General features: G+C 44.1%; 1 protein-coding gene across 7 annotated transcripts in view; it reads left to right on the top strand.

The window, feature by feature from the left end:
* DOCK6 (dedicator of cytokinesis 6) overlaps window positions 1-22,237 on the top strand; it is a 54,021-nt gene that overhangs the window by 7,809 nt on the left and 23,975 nt on the right. For all 7 annotated transcript variants that reach the window (XM_073654230.1, XM_073654228.1, XM_073654227.1 and 4 more), the window contains exons 2-14: window positions 6,942-7,032; window positions 7,126-7,301; window positions 8,059-8,127; window positions 8,506-8,635; window positions 14,081-14,293; window positions 14,742-14,827; window positions 14,922-14,988; window positions 16,514-16,663; window positions 19,223-19,303; window positions 19,709-19,862; window positions 20,328-20,452; window positions 20,785-20,878; window positions 21,819-21,981. In XM_073654230.1, the coding sequence (XP_073510331.1) occupies window positions 6,942-7,032; window positions 7,126-7,301; window positions 8,059-8,127; window positions 8,506-8,635; window positions 14,081-14,293; window positions 14,742-14,827; window positions 14,922-14,988; window positions 16,514-16,663; window positions 19,223-19,303; window positions 19,709-19,862; window positions 20,328-20,452; window positions 20,785-20,878; window positions 21,819-21,981 (1,599 nt within the window). The remainder of the gene's footprint in view (window positions 1-6,941; window positions 7,033-7,125; window positions 7,302-8,058; window positions 8,128-8,505; window positions 8,636-14,080; window positions 14,294-14,741; window positions 14,828-14,921; window positions 14,989-16,513; window positions 16,664-19,222; window positions 19,304-19,708; window positions 19,863-20,327; window positions 20,453-20,784; window positions 20,879-21,818; window positions 21,982-22,237) is intronic.

The raw sequence follows: 22,237 nt of genomic DNA, 5'->3' as shown, positions 1-22,237 counted from the left end.
CCCTCTCCAGAAATTACAGTAAAAAAACCCTTGTGCTTTGCATTGATGTTTGGAAAATTGCAACAATAAAGCCTTAGGGGGTGTTCACTTTTTTTTTTAAGTGGATTTACTGCAAAAAGCAGCCACGTGTAAAAATATATATATATCTCACACTCACACCGCGTCTGAATACGTAGATAAATAATAACAGTACGTGCTCCCTTATCTGTTACAATAAAGGAGTACGATAACTTCATGTGTGATATCTTGAACAAATTTAAGAATCCACTTAAGACATTTCTTTCTGACTGAGGTATAGTATTACACAGCCTTAAGCCTTGCTACTACTTGCGAAAATCCTGGGGGGGGGGGGTTTCTGCACCAACACGCCCAATAGCAAGACGCATTTTTTTATGCTTTTTTATGTCGTGCTAAGCGCTCGGATTCTGCACTTACAAACGCAATTCCATTATTTTTTCCAGTTTCCTATAGAAGCCTAAAAATAAATATATAATTTTTTTTTAATGCATAATAAACCAAAAAGTTTTTTTGTTTTTTTTTATATACTTCCTGGTATTTGGCTTTGACAAAACTTTATTGCTGTACTTGGGTGCAGATTACATGCATTTTTTTATGTGTTTCCTCCGCTGAAATACACTTAAAACGCACGTGTGTTTTTTATTTGCTAGTTTTCTGCATCTAATGCAAGTCTATGGGGAAAATCTGCGCAGAAAACTCAGCGCACCCGCAAGAGAAATTGACATGCTGCAGATTTGAAACGCGCACTGCAGATCAGATCAGTTTACGCGGCGTTAAATGAAGCACAGTGGGCACAAGATTTCTATAAATCCCATCCACTTTGCTGGAACTGTAAGATACTGGGTTTTTAATGCAGGGAAAACACGCAGCGTCAAAAAAGCACCAAAAGTTCATTTTGGGAACACGTTCACACGGTGAACTATTGGTGCGTTTTTGATGTTGCAGATTTTCTGCACCCATTAAGTAAAATAGGTTACTTGCATATTTTAATTTTTTTTTTAAAAAAATGCAGCGTCAAAAACTCATTGTGGGATCATAGCCTTAGGGGTTCATGTAGACATCCATACAGACTGACCGCAGGTCTCCCGATCCTAGTGTGACTGTTTCATATATGTCTAATTCTCGGGTCGGAATAGCCGCTGCCAGTCCATGCTTGGCCCAATTTCCACGGACATCTGCATGAGTCCTTAAACGGAGTGCCTCCTCCAAGTGGTGCTGTTCCAATGATTCTGGAATTTTTCATGTTATTTTTTTTTTTTCCTTCTTCTGTGCCCCTCAGTTTTAATAGCTTTGCCCCTCAGTAATAATAGGCATCACGACTGTTTCTTGGTCTTTTCTCCTTGGATGCTGACCAATCAAACCACATCCGTGCCCACACAGGAGTTCTAGGGTACACGCCCAGATGGTTGAAGAGAAAATTTGCACCATTATTGCGGGAAGTGGAGATAGGGTGATATAACTTTGGAATTGAGGGGCCCAGAAAAAAAATAAAAACTGCTCCAAAATCCGCTGGGTATTGGCAACTAGAGGAGGGACATTTGATTTATTTTAAATTAAAAAAAAACACAAAAAAATCCAGTTGGCTGACCCTGTATAAGGCCGGATTCAGACAATTTTCATACACTTATCTAAAATATTTGTTTTACGTCTGTATAGTGTACTTTCTTTAACTTTTGATGTATAAAAACTATGATAATTGCAATATATGCGTCAAAAAAACGGATGGCATCCCTTTTATTTTTTTTTATATGCTTCACCCTTCCCTTGCCAGGTACTGAAAGGTACGAGCCCTACATACGTTGGCAGTAAGGCTGGGTGGTGTCTTCTCTTGGGGGCACATATTTCTTGTCAGCCCCTTCCCCTCCGTCCATTGTATCTGTGAGGCCCCATAGTCATTTCATGGGCTTTGTGACTGTACGCGCCTTCTGGCGCTACGTGGGCCTCTGCGGCAGAGTATATAGTGTAAATACACATAAATAACCTATGGGCTGAGCTCTGTGCTGTGTCATACACTGCCGGTCCGTGGTGTCGGAGACTTTACTTCATAGGGACCGGCCTTCTCTTCCTACCAGAGATCTGCACTGAAGCTTTCTGGCCCCGATACAAAATTATGGCTGACGGTCACTTGAATTCTAACATGGCAGCGGATAATCGTGCCGTGTTGATGTGCAACCCACCTGTATGCCCCCTCACGAAATAAACATAGCCTAACCTGCGTCATTGTCCACCATCTCCGTATCTAACATGACGTAGACATTTCTGACCATCTAATAAATACTTGTTCTGCCTACAAAATGGACCTGTGGGACTGTGTCATACTTCTGCTGATCTTCTCAAAGCCATTGTGATTTACTAAAGCCGTCAGGATTATAGTAGACTGAGGTGATTGATCCCGTCTGAATGTAGGGTTGAGGCGTGTATAGCTCCTGGCCTTAGAGGATGACATGGGCCTGGGACGAGTGCCTTATGTCAGGCATGGGTGGTGCCAGATGACAATGGCGGACAGACATGACAGACTTGGTCCTGAAGTAGAGTATGACATGATAGGACACATCAAGAACTCGAAAGACTTCATGACTCGTTTTTACAGAAAACAATACTGGGAGAACTGGGGAACATGGACGATCGGAGGTTTGGTATCAACTGGTCCAGCTTCTTCTCTCAGAAATACAACAGGTCATGAAGAAGGAGCCCAAAGCTGAACCTAGTGATTAAGTCTTCAACACCAAAGTAGATCGTTGACCAAATCATGAAACGATCACTCCACCAGAAGTTGTATCCTACAGGGGATAAGACTGCCTGGGTCTATGTAGATGACCGGAAGATGTTGGCAGAACCATGGATGGAGGTAATCACCAATATCTGACTCCTTAATGGTCGTGTTTGTGAAGACATGTGCAGAATAGAGACCAGTTCATTTCAATAAGACGCTCAATTTCCATATTTATTTTCATGACCTATTGAACTCTGCTGAATGAGAACCACTTCAGGCTTGAAAAAGCGTTCAAGAAACGAGCAAAAAACTGCAAAGAAAACTTTAGGTTTGTAAAACTCCAGAAAAAAAGATGCAGAAGAGGTTTCAGGAATTGCATGAAAAACAGACCTTTTCGACCGCAGGGAAAGGATGCAGTGTGAACACACCCTAATAGACATTAGGTCTCTCAGAAGTAGGAATTGCAATCCTCAACCTAAGGCCACGGCCCCACTATCAGTATTCGGTCAGTATTTTTTCTCAATTCTGTTGGTGTTGTCATGTTGTAGCCCCCTACCCTTTTAGCTATTGCGTCGGCCATTGAACAAATTACATTTTTCTAGTTCGCCTGAATACTTTTTCCTGGTAACGCGCTGTACCGTACAGGTATAGTAAGTGATGTATGTTATAAATGCAGATCTGTAATTGTTCCTGCATCTGCACATAAAATGGGTGGTACTGTCTGCTGTGTCCAACTCTATCGTGTGTAATACTATTTGCTGGGCCAGTGTATCTAAGCCGGTATCCACGCCATCAGACTATGTAATACCATTGTTTATTGTACTGTCTACTGAATCAGAGTATTTAAGCCTATGTTAGATTTGATTTGGCATATCTCAGCCTATCATTTCTCCCAACCAGTGTACTTAATCTCACGTGTATCGCTGTCTCTAAACCAGTATCGTATCGGATACCGTCTGCTGCGCCGGACTTTCTTATTCCATTTGTGTTACTAACTGCTGAGCTGTAATCCTACTGTGTCATTTAAAATGGTGTTGACGCGCCCCCGGGGCAATGGGGTACTCGGTGCCGGGCCGGTGGACGCTGAGAAAAGGGATATGTCACGGCGGCTGGCCCGGTCCGTGGCCCAGGGCGGTCATCAAAAAGGGGAATGTTATTTATATGGGGTTTGTAGTTTTAGGAAGTGTTCGTGACTCCACCTGTGGTACCTGGTAAGGATTACCAGCGCTGCTGCAGTCCTCCGGGGGTGATGGGATGGCAGCTGGGATGTTTCTGCTCCCTACAGGCGGAGCGATCCCCGGGACAGTGTAGGAGCAGATGGTGGTGATGCTGAGCGTTGTAGTGGAGAGGGAGAGATGGCGCAGCTGAAATAATTGACGGAGGCAGTGCAGTGCAGTCATCCGAGTTTTTACTCAGTCCTCATGTAAGTTCCACAGGTACACTGCGCGGCTGTCAGCCTCCCACGTCGCGCTGCGTCTACCAGAACAGGGGTTCAGCTCTTCCTCAGGTCAGGAGCACTTGACGGAGCCCCGCTTTCTTATGTTCCTCACTAGACCGACTTCTCACGCTGGGTCTTCTCCCTCCTGCCCTGCGCTTCCCCATACACAGTCCCTCTCGGGTGCTCTGAAGTCCCTCGGTGCAACTTGGAGTTCCCGGACCTACTTGACCCTCACGGTGACTAAGATGAGGCTGTGGCAACTGCACCATAAAAGTCAGAAGCCTCCGGTTTTTCCAGCCGAGACCTGGAGTAACACGGCTGGTCCAGGGGCCGGTCCCCTTCTTGCGGCCTGATCCCTCTGACACCTGGCAGATTCGGGGCATACGGGTGCCGTCCTGCACTCACCGTACCCCCTGGGATCCCTTCTATAGAACGGAGCCTTCCTCCTCTGCTCCTCTCCTGGGCCTCTATCACTAGGCCCCACTTGTGGAGCAGAGCTCCTAACGAGACTCTGCTCCCCTCCTTACTGCTCACTCACTTATTCACTGACTGCTCATTCTGTTCTGCCACCCTAAGATGGCTTCCCTTTTATATACCTCCTATGATGGTGCTCCCGTACTCTACTTCCTCCACCCACACCCACTACTGGTTCCCCCTCTCTTTGGATCCCCCCACTCCCGCCAGGGACAGGGCAGCAGAAGAAGTGCATAATGTCCTTCCAGCCGGCCTGGAGCAGTGTAGTGTTGAATGTGGGTGTTGGGGTTCCGGGCAGCACTCCCTCCTTACCTGAGAGAAGGAGATGCCACACCTCTGGGTGAGGTGCAGTACCTCTGTGGCGACTGAACCCTCAGGGGCGCCACACTGTATCTAATCCCATCATGTGTGATACTTTATACTATCGGAGTGCCTATCTTGTCTTTGAACTGCCGTATATAAAATCATTGCGTGTGATACAGTCTACTAAATCGGAGCGTCTGTCTGAGCCGGAGCGTCTGTTTGCATCCACCACCCAACGCTATGGACCCAATGTTGTAATTTACAATAAAAATAAATATATATATTTTTGTCTTGTAGTTTTCATTGACCTTTTTAAAAAAAAAATTGTCAAAATAGCGCACTTGGTTAATAATGTTATTGCAACAAAAAAAAACCTCATGCCCTTTATTTTTGTCTTGCATCCTATCAAATGTATGTGAAATCACTGCAGGGATAACTTGAGTGCATTGCGCAAATGTTTTGTGACCACTTTTTATATTTAAAAAAAAAGAGAAAAAAGTTGCAATTGAAGAATTGGCAGAAAATAAAAAAAACACTCTAACAATAGTGAACATTAAAAAAAAAAAAGTGCAAATTTAAAATCCAAATTAAGCGCAAGTGAAAAATTGGCGAAACGCTACAAAAAAAAGGTGGGAATGCAATAATGAGTCTAACTGTTCTCGGCATCTCGCTGTCCCATCCCTCTCGTTCTCTGCATGTCTCGCTTGTCAGGCTGTCTCGCTTCCTCACAATAGCGGATAAGCCCTGCAGGGCGGGAGGCGTGTAATACCATTAAGTCCTCTTTTATAGCTCCCCACTTTCCGGACCCTTTTTGTGCACGCTTCCTCTGAGGGCATAATGAGTGGAAGTGTGTCAGTAGCTCACGGTGGGTGACGGGGCGTGCGGACGTCCTCCCTGCCTGTGTGCGTCACACACAACGGGGGCTATCAATCTGTTGTGTGCGGCATCGCCGACGTTTAAAGGAGAATCGGTTCTGCCGTAGGTAAATAAAGTACAATCGTTCTAACATCTCTCATGGGTCAATTCTCCATCAGAACGCTGCTTGCTGTCAGTGAATGGGGGCACCATGTAGCGAGAGGCCTTTTCATGATCTAGTTCAGACATTCCTATATAAACGGCAAAAATAATAGTTTGTTACAGTGTATCAGCGCAGGTAAAATCTATCTGGATAGGAGAAAGCGTTGTGTTGCCGATGCATTTGGCTCACAGAGGATTGTCTGAGCCAACTCTCTGCTTACTGGAAGTGAAGGAAAGTATTCTCTTACATCCCGAGACTGGCGATCGGTACAGATCTCATACTTATCACTGATGAGCTATGAGACATTAAAATGCAAAGAATCTAGAAAGCTGCATCTATAATTATACGGCGGTCAGGATTTATATAAACCTGGAAGAGCCGGATCTGTAGGAGAATCTGCGGCAGTGAATCACCTGGTGAAGGGTGAAAGCGAAACTTTCTTATGTGGTGGAGACGGAGGACTGACTATAGACTGACCACAATAATAATTATAAATGACGAGTCTGTAATAACCTGCCTGCTAATTATATATAAATATAAGCGTCTTATACACAGTGCCATGGAGCACGCTGGCATAACCTGGTATCTTCTATTTATAATAATATATGCACAGCTGGTATAACCTGGTATCTTCTATTTATAATAAGATATGCACAGCTGTTATAACTTGGACATCTTTGTATATAGTTATACATGTACAGCTGTTGTAACCTGGGCATCTTCTGTATATAATTATACAGCTGGTATAACCGTGGTATCTTCTGGTAGACAGGTCATATTGTATATAGTGATAGGAGTTAGGATTATGGAGCTTGCATGAGACGAGTGGCACAGTGGATGGAGACCTGAGGCCGGGCCCTGGATCCATCCCCTGCCTGCAGCCACATTTCACCGTACCATGACCCTGCATAGATACCACACATAATCCTGATTTATCGCTGTAGATGATGATGATGAGCGTCTGTTTCCTATTACAGGACTGTGGCATCTGAAGTTCGGAAGCAGGTCTCCAGAGAGTATGGGGGGTCTCCGCAGCCATCGAAGAAGCGTGTCGGGGGGACACAGGCTGTGAGTCTCTGATCTTTTCAGCTATGGTTATCATTGTTTTTTCTCTCATTCTTTCCATCTCACTTCCGTTTTTTTTTAACACCTCTGGTGCAGGTCCCGCTATCAGATGTGGTTGAGCCCTTGGATTTTGAGGCGTATTTGGCCAATCACCCCCCTGATTCAGAATGTGAAGCTCTGAGGGATCTATACGATTTTCCTACTGATGATATTGAGATCCTGTATGAGCCACGAGAATGCCGAACTCTAGAACCTGCCGCTCCGGAAGAAGGGTGAGCTGGGCGAGTCAGGAGGGGTTATACCAGGACTGAAAAAGTGGGCAGCATCAGGGCAGATAGCGGGATATACTGGCCTAGCAGCTGCCCCTCCTTAGTATTGAGTCACGTAGTTCTCGTAAGCTGTTGTTCTTTAGGTGCTGGTATGTGTATACCAGTACAATATGCCTGTAAAGAAGAAGTAAATTTTAGATCTTTAGGCAGAAAAAATCCTGTCATATTCAACAGTGCAGCTTATGGCTTGCTGTTACAGTTTTTGTCTTTTAACGCTGTAGGTTCCTAGGCTGCCTCCGAGGAAGAGAAAAAAACATATATTCCAAAAGTTAATTCCAATGTGAATGACAGCACACAGTGCAAGCCTAAAATATCATATAAGTATTACTCCACAATAATCAGAAATCAAACAAATGTATATGAACCATAAATATTTTTTTGAGGCCCACAACAATTAAATAAAAATTAAAAGTAATTAAAATCAAGAAGCAGTGACTGCATAGGGAGGCCGATGAGAGACACAAAATAATGAAGCTAAGACAATACAAGGGGTAGCCACTGGATGGCAGAATACTGCCAAGGAATAATGATTATGGCTATGTGTATCCACAGAGTTAATTACAATGCAGGTCTGAAAGTTATATCTATAGAAATTTGGTGCAATGTAATACACAAATAGTGAAATGAAATCTTCTAATTTTCAGTCATAAACCATTTTCAGTTCTGTAAATTTTTTATTTTTTAATTTTTTTTTATACAGAAAGCTGGACGCTCGAGTCCGAGACGCCTTAAAGGTGTATACACACGACTGGGTGATTGCCCAGAGGAGGTAAGTGACTGCCTGAATGACACACACACACTCACACTCACACACTCACTCACACTCACTCACTCACTCACTCACTCACTCACACACACTATATACTCCCAGCATGTAATGGCTGAAGATCCACAAGTTGAAGACCTCTCTTCTAATATATTTGGTTTGCCAGGCGTTCTTTTTCCATTTATATAATATACACCCAATATATCTCATTAATTAGTAAAGTTGGGTTGTTGAAAATGAGATTTTCCAAAAAGCAGTGGAAGCAGATGTAATATTTGATATGCATTAGAGTGCAAGCTCTTTCTAATGGGTCGTTTGGTGAAAAGAGCCCCGTTATGTCATTCATATGCAGAACTTCTCACCCTCTTATTCTCCATTCAGGTCACAGAAACAAAGCACAGCGTACACCCCGATCACTGCCGAGCGCCAGAGACAACGTCAGAAGAACCTCACCCGACAGATCTATGAGCTGGATGAGGCTCCCGAAGAGAAGACCAGTGCGGAGGAGCCGGTGTGTACTATGCTTATGTCATGTACTGCAGGGCAGTCTGTGGCTCACTGTTAGTTTCTGCCCTTCACATTGCAGGTGCCCAATAAACCGAATAATATACAGTTAGGTCCAGACAGTGACCGAGTCTTTGTGATTTCAGCTCTGCAGGCCACAATTTTTTTTTATTTAAAATGAAACAACTGAGATGCGATTTGAAGTGTAGAATTTCAGGTTTAGTTAAAGGAGATGAACAAAAATATCCCATGAAACGTTTAGGAATTGCACCTGTTTTCCTACAAAGTCTCCTCATTTCAGGGGCTCAAAAGTAATTGGACAAATTAGCTTTACCATAAATAAAATGTACATTTTAAATTTCTTTGTTGAGAATCCTTTGCAGGCAATGACTGCCTGACTTCTGGAAGCCATGGATGTCACCATCGCTGGATTTCCTCCTTTGTGATGCTTTGCCGGCCCTTACTGCAGCTGACTTCAGTTGTTACTTGTTTCTGGGTCTTTCTGCCTTAAGTTTTGTCTTAAGCACGTGAAATGCTGCTCAATAGGGCTGACATCTGGTGATGACTCGGCCATTGCAGAATAATCCATTTCTTTGCTTTCGCAGGATGTTTTGGGTCATTTATCCATCTGTCCTGTGAAGCACCGTCCAATCAACCTTGCTGCATTTGGTTGACTCTGAGCAGAAAGTATCGTCCTGTACACACAGAATCCATCCGGCTGCTTCTGTCTTCAGTCACAGCATCAACAAACACTAGTGACCCGGTGCCATTGGAAGCCATGCCTGCCCGCGCCATCACACTGCCTCCACCATGTGTTACAGAGGATGTGCTGTGCTTTGGATGATGAGCCGGTCCAACCCTCTCCATACTTTCTTCTTCCCATCATTATGGTACAGGTTGATCTTAGTTTTGCTTTTCCAGAACTGGGCCACAGTCCAAGTTTTTTGGCCAAGTCCAATCTGGTCGTTCTATTTTTAACCCCTTAAAAGCCCAAGGCGTACTAATACGTACCTGCGCCCTGGGCTTTAAGAGCCAGGTACTTATTAGTATACCCTGTTGATTTCGGCCGCACACAGGCTGTGCGGGCGCGATCGCCGCCGGGTGTCAGCTGATTGTCACAGCTGACACCCGATGCTATGTGCAGGGAGCGGTCCCACACCGCTTCCGGCACATTAACCCCCACAATGCTGCGATCAAAGTCGATCGCAGCATTGCGAGGGCAAGGGGAGGTGATCAGGATACTCGCCTCTCCTGCCGGCGTCAAACGCTGTCTGCCGTGGTTTCCCGGATGTTGTCATGACGACATCCGGGTCACCAGACAGCAGGAAGATACTTTGGTCATGCGCAGTGCATGACCAAAGTATGTTCTGCATCTGCAGCGCTGACAGCCTGTATAGCACAGGGATGGTGCTCCATCCCTATGCTATACAGGCAATCAGGCTGCAAAAAGTGAACGCCCCATAGTGGGACAAAGTATAAAAGTAAAAAAAGTGTTAAATGAAAAAATAAATAAAAATAAATTTGTAAAAATATTTAAAAAAAAATTAAAAAAATAATCCACCAAAAATAAAAATATAATGTACCCATCAATAAATATTATGAAAAAAAACAAAACAATAAAAGTACACATATTTGGTATCGCCGCGTCCGGAATGACCTGACCTATAAAACTGTCCCACTAGTTAACCCCTTTAGTGAACACAGTAAAAAAATAAATAAAAAACGAAGCAAAAAACAATGCTTTACCATCATACCGCCAAACAAAAAATGGAATAACACTCCATCAAAAAGACAAATATAAATAAAAATGGTACCGCTGAAAACGTCATCTTGTCCTGCAAAAAACAAGCCGACATACAGCTCCCATCAGCCGAAAAATAAAAGTTATAGCTCTCAGAATAAAGCGATGCAAAAAAAAATAATTTTTTCTGTAAAATGGCTTTTATTGTGTAAAAGCGCCAAAACATAAAAAAACGATATAAATGTGGTACCGCTGTAAACGTACTGACCCGAGGAATAAAGCTGCCTTATCAATTTTACCACACGCGGAACAGCATATAAAAAAAAAAAAAACACAATTCCTGAATTGTTGTTTTTTGTTTATTCTGCCTCCCAAAAATCGTAATAGAAAGCGATCAAAAAAATGTCACGTGCCTGAAAATGGTACCAATGTGTAAAAAATAAACGTTAGGGTAGGGTTGGACTAGGGTTAGGGTTAGGGCTGGGGTTGGGATTTTTTTTCAAAAGTTAAAAACAAAAAGATAACGATATGGCAACTAGTGTTGAGTGCAAGTGCTCCCTACTTGGGTATGCACTGAGTATCGCGGGTGCTCGAGTCTTCACCCCATATGCTTCGCGGCCAAAAAAACCTCACGGGGATTGCCTGCCATGCACGAGCGATCCCCCGCATGTTTTTTTTGAGTGTCTAATAACCGTGAAACATGCGTGCAGGGTCTCGAGCGTGTCACTTGAGCACTCACGATACTTGGTGCATACCCGAGTATCCGATGAAAACTCAAGTAGCGAGCACTTGCTCTCAAGACTAATGACAACTTATTCAATATGATGACCTAATGTTATCAAATTCTGTGTCGTACCTCTGGGTTCAAAATGTTCACTATACCCCTTGATAAAATCCTTGAGGGGTGTGGTTTCCAAAAATGGTGCCACTTGTGGGGGGTTTCCACTATTTAGGCACATCAGGGGCTCTCCAAACGCGACATGGCGTCCGCTCTCAATTCCAGCTAATTTTGCGTTCAAAAAGTCGCACAGTGCTCCTTCCCTTCTGAACTCTGCCGTGCGCCCAAACACTGTATTTTCCCCACATATGGGGTATTGGCGTACTCAGGAGAAATTGCGCAAAAGTTTTTGGGGTCCATTTTCTCCTCTTACCCTTGTGAAAATAAAAAAAATGGGAGTAAAACATCATTTTTGTGGAAAAAGTTTTATTTTTTTTATTTTCACGACTCCATGTTATAAACTTCTGTGAAGCACCTGGAGGTTTCAAGGTGCTCATATCTAGATAAGTTCCCTGAGGGGTCTAGTTTCCAAAATGGTGTCACTTGTGGGGGGTTTCCACTGTTTAGGCACATCAGGGGCTCCCCAAACGCAACATGGCGTCTGCTAATTTTTCAAGCAAATTTTACATTCAAAAAGTCAAATGGCGCTCCTTCCCTTCCGAACCCTGCCGTGCGCCCAAACAGTGTTTTTTCCCCACATATGGGGTATCTGCGTGCTCAGGGGCACAACAAATTTTAGGGTCCATTTGTTCCAGTTATCCATGCGAAAATAAAAAAAAAAAAATTGGGTCTAAATTAACATTTTTGTGAAAAAAGTTAAATGTTAATTTTTTTTTCTTCCACATTACAAAAATTCCTGTGAAGCACCTGAAAGGTTAATAAATGTTCTTGAATGTGGTTTTGAGCACCTTGAGGGGTGCAGTTTTTAGAATGGTGTCCCTTTTGGGTATTTTCTGTCATAAAGACCCCTCAAAGTGACTTCACATGTGATGTGGTCCGTAAAAAAAAAAAAAAAAATTTGGGTTCCAAAATTGTGCTGATGTAAAGTAGACGTGTGGGAGTTGTTATTTATTAACTATTTTGTGTGACATATCTCTCAAACCCAAACCACCTTGGGTTGTAAAGGGGTTAAGGTTGATTAATGGTTTGCACCTTGTGGTGAACCCTCTGTATTTGCTCTCATGAAGTCTTCTCTTTATGGTAGACTTAGATACTGAAACATTTCTTGGAGAGTGTTCTTCACTTGGGTGGATGTTGTGAAGTGGTTTTTCTTCACCATGGAAAGGATTGTGATCATCTACCACTGTTGTCTTCCGTGGACGTCCAGGCGTCTTTGAGTGTGTTGTGTGTAGTTTTTTTTTTGTTTTTTTTGTTAGGATGTCCCAAACTGCTGATTTGGCCGCTCCTAACTTTTCTGCTATCTCTCTGATGGATTTTTTTTCTTTGTTTCAGCCTAATGATGGTCTGTTTCTCTTCTCTTCCATTGAGAGCTCCTTTCACCGCATATTGTGGGTTCACAGCAACAGAATGCAAATGCCACACCTGGCATCAGCCCCAGACCTTTTACCTGTTTCACTGATTATGGATTAATGAGGGAAAAGCCCATGCAGTCCATTACAGAGCTTTTGAGAATTGTCCAATTTTTACTTTTGGTCTCTTTGAAAAAGAGGCAGCTCCATATTAAAGAGCTGTAATTCCTAAACCCTCACTGAAATGCATTTTTACGCCCAAATTTATTACATAACTGTATTTTGAATATGTTTTGGTAAACAGATAAAATGCCAAAACATAACCACAAGGGGTTGTATTTTTGAAGGAAATCATTCATGTTACCATTTTTAATAAATCAAAGATTTTATTGAGATCTGTATTTATTTTTTATTAGCTTTCTTAAACAACTTGAACTTGCGATCACCTATTTAATAGACTGTATTGGAAAACTGGCGATCTCCTATGAAGCCTAACCACGGGCAGAAATGGGGGACTATAGTAGGCCCCTGGCTGTTATGTATGGGGGCTATTGGCCAGCAGAACTGCGATCCTCCATCTTAAAGCCTTTCATATGTCAAAATCATGCTTGACAGCAGCATTTAAGAGGTTATACTGCTGCGATCAGAGCTAGATCGGACTGTATCAGTTAATCTTGGGTGCCGACTGTACAACACAGTTGACACTCGTGCTGTATCGCATTTGCTCTGCTCCTGAGCCTGATCCATACAAGCCGCGTATAAATCTGCTTAAATATGTATGGAGCCGTAGCCATGGGATTAATATGTACTTTCCCATAGCAACCAATCACAGTGCAGCTTTCATTTCTGAAACTGCTGTGGTAAAATGAAAGCTGAGCTCTGATTGGTTGCCATGGGCAAACCGTTTTGAAAAATGGGGCCTGATATTTTCTCATCTGCAGGTCCTACCCCTGTCCATTTTTTTTAATCTCTGTGTCCCAGTGTAACTATCTCTGGCGTCATGGCCATAGGGGTGTCAGGCACAGCCGGGGGAAAAAAAACAAACATGGCGCCCATCCCAAAAACTGCCCTGTTGATCACATGGCAGATTAATATCACCAGAACAAAATGAGGAGCCAGGTCTAACGCTTTTTTTTTTTTTTTTTTTTTTCATTTTAGTGTTATTTTGTAAATTTTAAAGAAGGAACTAATAAATTAAATTTTAGTCACTTTTAACCCCTTAAAGACCAGAGGGTTCTAAGGATGAGGAACTGAAAACAATTGATTTTATATAATACATTTTTTGCGTGGATGTACTGTAAGAGGGGCTTTTTTTTTTTGGTGAATCCCACCTCCCCACCTTATATTGGGTAACTTAGTTGCACTTTAATGGACCGCTGAAACATGTCGGGCAGGTGATGGGTGACGTTTGCCATGTGCACGTCATTATTATTGTAGACTACATCTTTTTGTTTGATTCCACAGGAGGAAAAAAAAAGGGCGTCTGTGTCCATGGATGAGACCCCGCGGGGCAGCTGGGCCTCGAGTATATTTGATTTGAAGAACTCTGCACCTGACCCCTTGTTAGCGAACCTTTTAGACAGAGCCCCTCCTGAGGAGATGGACAGGATCAATGAGGAGCAGCGGAGGGACCGTAGACACCCCCACGTCCTGTCCTTATACCCTGCCCCCGATGAGGTAATACTGAGCACTACTACTGCCAGGAGAGCGCCATTATACTGTATGGTACTGCATGAGCCTAATATTACGCCTGTAACCTCTTATTACAGTAATCCTGATCTGCTTATTATAGTAACCCGGCTCCTGAGCCTCTTATTACCCTGTAACCTCTTATTACAGTAGCCCGGCTCCTGATCCCCCTCCCTTGTTACAGTAGCCCGGCTCCTGATTCCCCCCCCCCCCTGTCACCCTGTAACCCGGCTCCTGATTCCCCCCCCCCCTTGTCACCCTGTAACCCGGCTCCTGATTCCCCCCCCCCCTTGTCACCCTGTAACCCGGCTCCTGATTCCCCCCCCCCCCCCCTTGTCACCCTGTAACCCGGCTCCTGATTCCCCCTTGTCACCCTGTCACCTCTTATTTATTTTACAATTTGTATTTTTTTTTTTTTTCTGTGGTTCTTCTTTAGGATGAAGCTGTTGAACGCTCCACTATTCCCGAGGTGCCCAAGGAGCACTTTGGACAGAGGATCTTAGTGAAGTGTATATCGCTTAAGTGAGTTTTAGTCTCTTAATCTTTCTTTTTGGCAGTTGTGTGTTTTTTTTTATTTTATTTTTTATTTTAATAATCAATTTTTTTTTTCTTTTAGGTTTGAGATTGAGATTGAACCGATATTTTGTGTCATGGCATTGTATGATGCTAAAGAGAAGAAAAAGGTCAGTTTCTGGAATTTGATGTTTATTATGTGCTTCTATTTACCAACCATTGATATAAAAATATTTTGCAGTAAATGAGAGGATGACTTTATAGACAGTGATGTGAAAAAGTGTTTGCCCCCCTTCCTGATTCCTTATTCTTTTGTATGTTTCTCACACTTAAATGTTTCAGATCACAAAACTAATTGAAATATTAGACAAAGATAACACAAGTAAACACAAATTTTCAGTTTTTAAATGAAGGTCTTTATTATTAAGGGAAAAAGAAATCCAAACCTACAGGGTCCTGTGTGAAAAAGTGATTGCCCCCTCCCCTTAGTTTATATTTTAACCGTGGTTTATCACATCTTTGGGAATGTGAGTTCAATTTCCCTAGCCACACCTGTTCTCAACCAAGAAATTACTTAAATAGGACCTGCCTGACAAAGTGAAGTAGACCAAAAGATCCTCAAAAGCTAGACATCGTGCTGCGACCCAAAGAAATTCAGGAAGAAATAAGAAACTGGAAAAGGTTATAAGGCCATTTCTAAAGCTTTGATACTCCAGCGAACCACAGTGAGAGCCATTATCCAGAAATGGCGAAAACATGGACCAGTGGTGAACCTTCCCAGGAGTGGCTGGCCGACCAAAATTACCTCAAGAGCGCAGCGACAACTCATCTAAGAGGTCACCAAAGACCCCACAACAACATCCAAAGAACTGGAGGCCTTACTTGCCTCAGTTAATGTCAGTGTTCATGACTGGGTAAAAATGACATGCATGGCAGAGTTCCAAGGCGAAAACCAATGCTGAACAATAAGAACATAAAGGCTCGTCTCAGTTTTGCCAGAAAACGTCTTCATGATCGCCAAAGACTTTTGGGAGAATACTCTGTGGACTGACGAGACAAAAGAACTTTTTGGAATTGTATGTCCCATTACATCTGGCGTAGAATTAACACAGCATTTCAGAAATGGAACATCATACCAACAGTAAAATATGGTGGTGGTAGTGTGATGGTCTGGGGCCTTTTTGCTGCTTCAGGACCTGGAAGACTTGCTGTGGTAAATGGAACCATGAACTCTGCTGTCTACCAAAAAATCTTAAAGGAGAATGTCCGGACATCTGTTCGTGACCTCAAGCTGAGGCACACTTGGGTTATGTTGCAGGACAATGATTGAAAACACACCAGCAAGTTCACCTCTGAATGGCTTAAGAAAATCAAAATTAAGACTTTGGAGTGGCCTAACTGCATTTTGTGATTACTTGTGTTATCTTTGTCTAATATTTAACTTTGTTTTGTGATCTGAAACATGTAAGTGTAAGAAACAAGCAAAAGAATAAGAAATCAGGAAGGGGGCAAACACTTTTTCAAACCACTGTACATTACCTACATTTAAAAATAAAATAAAAAAAAAGTATGCCTCCTTGTGGTGGCAGCAAGAATTGCACCCTTTCCTAAAAATTTTAAGGGGTCTTCCAATTGTGCCTCATCGCAGCTGCTCCTATATTATAATTTATATTTAATTTTTTGCTTTATCCTCAGATATCAGAAAGTTTCCATTTCGATTTGAACTCAGACCCCATGAAAAATATGCTGCGGACACAAGGTGGCCACCAAGCTCCCTCAACCCTCGCGAGATCGGCCATCTTCTCCATCACATACCCATCTCCTGACATATTTCTCGTCATTAAGGTGCTTTAGGGCAGGGTCGTGGCCGTGACTGCTTGTGTGTGGGTTTAGTAGACGCAGTGGTGGGAGGGGGTTTGTGCTATTGACTTTTTTTTGGGGGGGGGATTATAAAGGGAGGTGATTTTCCATACTGGTAACTGTGCGAGTATAATGGCATAAATGCAATTCTATTGATAGAAATAGTTAAAAACTACACATCATGTACGAAGTCAAAACACATTATATAGCTGGGACATGTAATACAGCGAGCCGCGCTCTGTGTCCCCACATGTTAACAGAGGCCAAAGTAACTCTAGATTGGTGGCAAAAGAGTAGGAGACTTAAATAGTCCAAGAAACACATGTACAAGTGCAATGTGATCCAACCTACAATAGTGTCATAATTGCATCAACATACAATTCCAAAGTACTGCTCACCAGAGAAAAGAGGGGCCCAAGTCCAAGTGGGGTATCACAGGAGTAGAGCAGTGGTCAGTGGGTGCCTTGACGCGCGTTTGGCGGTTGGAATTCCTGGGCATTCTCAGGCATATATAGAATTCGCTGCCAGGACCTTTAAATACGCTCCATATGGTGACATGTGCAGTCATGTGACCGCATAGCTCTGGTAAGCCAGCATGTCTCGCCGGCAAGCAATGCATAGCGGCGCATGCGCAGGGAGTCCTACTGCCCCAGAAACGTGAACCCAGGTCGTCACACCGTCGGCGCGTGTCCGGGAGAGCGTGGGTGACGCGGGCGTGCAGGGCGCGGACCAGGTCGTGTCTTGGCTGAGATACATTGATGACATTTTGTTTTTCTGGCAAGGGACGGTGAGGGAGCTTGATTTCATGTTGCAGTTGAATTCCAACTCTTGCAGTATCAGGTTGACCTATACCGATCATCACACTCACATTGACTTTCTAGACGTCACTCTTGAGGTGGACTCAGACTCTCGGATGCAGACTGACGTTTTTAGAAAACCAGCAGCTGTCAATTCCCTGATGCACACAGCTTCTGCACATAATTCATCGACGATTCGGGCAGTCCCGGTCGGACAGTTTCTGAGGATGAGGCGGATCTGCTCTACTGACTCTCACTTTGAGAGACAGGCTGCGGATCTGGCTGATCGCTTCAGACAACGGTTATAATAACTGTTGCATCAGCTGTGGCTATGGGAGGGCACGGGGCACTCCCCGTCTGCTTTACCCTGCTCCTGGAAATAAGTGCAAGACACCAGAGAGTATTCGCTACATTTCCACATTCAATCACGAGTGGGGGGCGATGCGGTGGATCCTCTCCTGACACTGGAGTGTCCTCTGCACGGAGCCCTCCCTACGGAATGTCTGGGGTCTACCCACTCATGACGGCTCGACGGGCCAACAACTTGGGTGATATGTTGGCCTCCAGCCAATGTCCCTCCTCCTTCCAACCCCTTCTGGTCCCGTGGACCCACGGTGGGCTCCTTCCCTCGCTGCTACTGCACCGCCTGCGCTAATATCCTGCGTTGTACCACATTCATGTCTTCTGACGGTTCTCACTAATTTAAGATTTCTAACTATATATTTCTTGTGGCACAACGCATCTTGTATACTATGCCACGTCTGGGTGCCAACTTATTTATGTGGGATTAACCACAAGGGGGCTATGAGTCAGAGTATGTGAACACGTGCGGGACATTGGCGCTGCCAGGACGGTGGCCGACCCCCGGGAGCTGAAGACTATGCCGCGCCACTTCAGGGCAGTGCATAACTGTGATCCTAGAACCCTGAAGGTGCGTGGCATTGATGTCGTACATCTTGGCTCCCGGGGTGGGATGGGAAACAACTTCTGATCCAAAAGGAGGCCAAATGGATTGTTACTTTAGACACCGTGGCTCCACAGGGACACTTTCCCGGACACATGACGACCTGGGTTCACGCTTCTGGGGCGGTCGGACTTCCTGCGCATGCACCGCTATGCATTGATTGCCGGCAAGACACGCTGGCTTACCAGAGCTATGCGGTCACACGATTGCACATGTGACCATATGGGGCGTATTTAAAGGTCCTGGCAGCGCATTCTGTATATGCCTCTTGAGAAAGCCCAGGTATTCCACCCGCGAAACGCGCGTCGAGGCACCCACTGACCATCGCTCTTCTCCTGTGATACCACACTTTGACTTGGGTCCCTCTTTTTTTTTTTTTTTTTGAGCAGTACTTTGGAATTGTATGTTGATGCAATTATGACACTATTGTAGGTTGGATCACATTGCACTTGTACATGTGTTTCTTGGACTATTTAAGTCTCCTACTCTTTCGCCAACTATCAAGAGTTACTTTGGCCTCTGTTCACATGTGGGAACACAAAGCTTGGCTCGCTGTATTACATGTCCCAGTTATATAATGTGTTTTGACTTTGTACATGATGTGTAGTTTTTAACTATTTCTATCAATAAAATTGCTTTTATGCCATTATACTCATGTGTTCTCCAGTATCTATATATTTTTGAGTAGGCATTTCCGTGCTGGATCTGGAATTTTATTTGGGAACTGTGCGATGTGTATGTATCCACATCTCCTTATACTGATTTTTATGATCTGTTTTCCAGCTGGAGAAGGTCCTACAGCAGGGGGACATAGGGGAATGCTGCGAACCCTACATGGTCCTGAAGGAGAGTGACGGCATCAAGGTGAGATACTGTATGATGGCAATCAATATTGCGACCTGGATGGTGACATAATCAATAATTTATTATTAATTATTATAATATTTTTTTTTGTATACCACAAACCCGATTGTGTTGACTTTAGCGGCAGCTGCTTGACACTGAGTGCTGCCATTCAATTAGCTATAATGTATCAAATTAGCTACAATGTATCAAAGCTGCTGCTTTTTGCTAGATGGTTCCTAACAACTATGGGGACAGGGTTTCTTTTGTAGGGGGGATTCCTTTACTACGAAGTCGCATGGTGAGCCCCCGTCAGCTCTTGGGTATAGTTCAGTATATAGTATTTTTAATGGGGTGCACTCGCCCTTTAACTTCAGACTTGTCAGGGTTTTTACATATCTTTCCCTATTTCCTTTCCGGTACCAGAACAAGGAGAAAGTGGACAAGCTGAGGGCCCAGGCGGACCAGTTCTGCTCCCGTTTGGGCCGATACCGTATGCCTTTCGCCTGGACGGCCATTCATTTGATGAACATAATCAACAGCGCGGGGACATCGGAGAGAGACTCCGACTCCGAGGGCGGTAAGAAAAATTCAAAAAGGGTCGTGGAGACCCTACTGATTCCGACAATAGGTGGGTTTTTGACTTCTTTATCGAGGGGTCACAGTAACGTAAAAACATTTATACAGCCGCCCCAACAACTTCAGAAAATATTTAAAGGGCTGTTTAACCCCTTCCTGTTCAGATCAGGATGGGTTTCATTTCCTGACATCAAGCAGAGGTTTTGAATATCTTGAAGTCTGTTAGGAAGATGTAATATTTTTCTCGCTAAAACTGGACAGACGTCTTAGTTTTTATGTACACTGCAGATGTAGCATTGCTCAAGGCTGACTGGAAATTTGAAGGTCCAGCCATACTGGTTTCAACGGTCCGATGCCCCATTTTCTCAGTTGACTACTCCATGAATTATCCCTCCTCCATCTCAGCCATTAGCAGATGTTTCCTGTGACCTTCATGTCATCGTCTCCATTCTTCTCCCCTTCGCAGAAAGGAAGGGCACGTGGAATGAAAGGAAGAAGAAGGCCTTCGAGAGGCTCAGCGTCGGGGACGAAGTGTGCGGATTTAACTCTTTCAGACCAGCGACGCTCACCGTCACCAACTTCTTTAAGCAGGTGAGGAACACATCACCCGTGAAGTTTCGACCATAACCGCAGGTGGAGCAGAAATCATATTACAATCTGATTTGGGGGAGCCAGGGATCGCAGGGGTCCGACCACCAAATACCAGAACAATCAGTCTCCCATAAAAGTCAATGGGAAATGGAGAAGTGGCCGCTTTTCCTTTCTCCCATAGACCTAATGGTGGCGGGTGACTGCCCATTTGGCCTCTTGTCCATGCTCCATCCATGCGTGTGTCAGAAAAGCCTCTGTGGTGGTCTGACTGTCCGAGTAGGAGGAGGATGGGGGTCCGAATAGAGATGAGCAATGCCGCTTTGTCTTCACAGGAAGGAGATCGTCTGAGCGATGAGGATCTCTACAAGTTTTTGGCTGATATGAAAAGACCGACGTCGGTCCTGCGGAGACTGCGGCCAGTGACCGGTATGGAGGGGCATTATACGGAGTTCTTGTCAGACCCCAGTGAGCGTCAGTGATCATGCTGAGCCACTGTACCGAAGCACATCGTGTATGATACTGACTGGTGAACATTGGCTATCTTGGCCATGTGTGTTGTCTGCTGAGCAAGTGTATCTAAGCCTATGATGTGTCCGCTGAGCTGCTGTACCTAGGTGTATAACTTGTATGATACTGTTTGCCAAGCATGTGTATCCAAGCCTATTGTGTGATACTGTCTGATGACAAGTCTATCTAATCCTGTCATGTGTAATGCTGAGATACATTGGTAGTCTTTGCTTAGCCTAGCATGGCTTAGATGCAGAAGCACACACGACAGGCTAAGATAGCAACTGGAGGCTTAGATACATATGCTCGGAAGACAGTATCAGGCATAGATATAGTGGCTCAGTTACAGACAGTATCACACATAATGTGCTGAGATACATAGGCTAAGCAATATATCCCAGCACATTATGTGTGATACTGTCTGTAGCTGAGTCACTATATTGATGCCTGATGCATCTAAGCTTATGTGTGATACTGTCTTCCGAGCATATGTATCTAAGCCTTTAGTTGCTATCTCTTAGCCTGTCGTGTGCTTCTGCCTGCTGAGCTGCTGCATCTAAACCATATTTGGCTAAACAAATTCCATCAAACATGACAAGCTTAGATACATAGGCTCAGCAAAGACCGTCAATGTGTCTGAGCTCGTCATATGTGATACTGTCTGCTAAGCTTCTGATGTGCGATACACTTGCTGAGCAGACAGTATCTAAACCGATGATACCGAATATGTATCTAGGCCGATGGCGTTCAATAGAGTCTGCTGAGCCCCTGTATCTGAGCTTAGCATGTGTGATACTGTGCGTTGGACAGATGTAAGGAGGCGGTACTGTATCTAAGCCCAGAAATCTACTGTTTTCAGCTCAGCTGAAGATCGATGTCTCCCCTGCTCCGGAGACCCCTCAGTTTTGCCTTTCTCCCGAGCTACGTCATGTCAAGCCGTATCCCGATCCGCGTGTGCGGCCCACCAAGGAGATCCTGGAGATCACCCCGCGGGACGTGTATTCCCCCTACACCTCTTACAGGTCAGATATCCGGACAACACGAGACCTCACTGAACCCGTCCATTTATCACTGCAGACCTCTTCTTCCCAGCCAAAAATGGCTGATAACTGCGAGCAACCTGCGATTTCACATTAGAGAAGGAATGGATGATAAATTTACTGATACTTTTAAAACCAGAGTTTGCTAAAGAGGAATATAAATTTCCGCTGGCTACTGACACGTCATTATTGGCTAATGTTTTATTGATTATTTTTTCCATCTTTTTCATCATTTTAC

Source organism: Phyllobates terribilis, unplaced genomic scaffold (assembly GCF_046119375.1).
Source record: "Phyllobates terribilis strain yellow unplaced genomic scaffold, ASM4611937v1 Scaffold_11__3_contigs__length_659146591, whole genome shotgun sequence".
Classification (NCBI taxonomy): domain Eukaryota; kingdom Metazoa; phylum Chordata; class Amphibia; order Anura; family Dendrobatidae; genus Phyllobates; species Phyllobates terribilis.
This window is presented reverse-complemented; position numbering and strand designations above follow the sequence as displayed.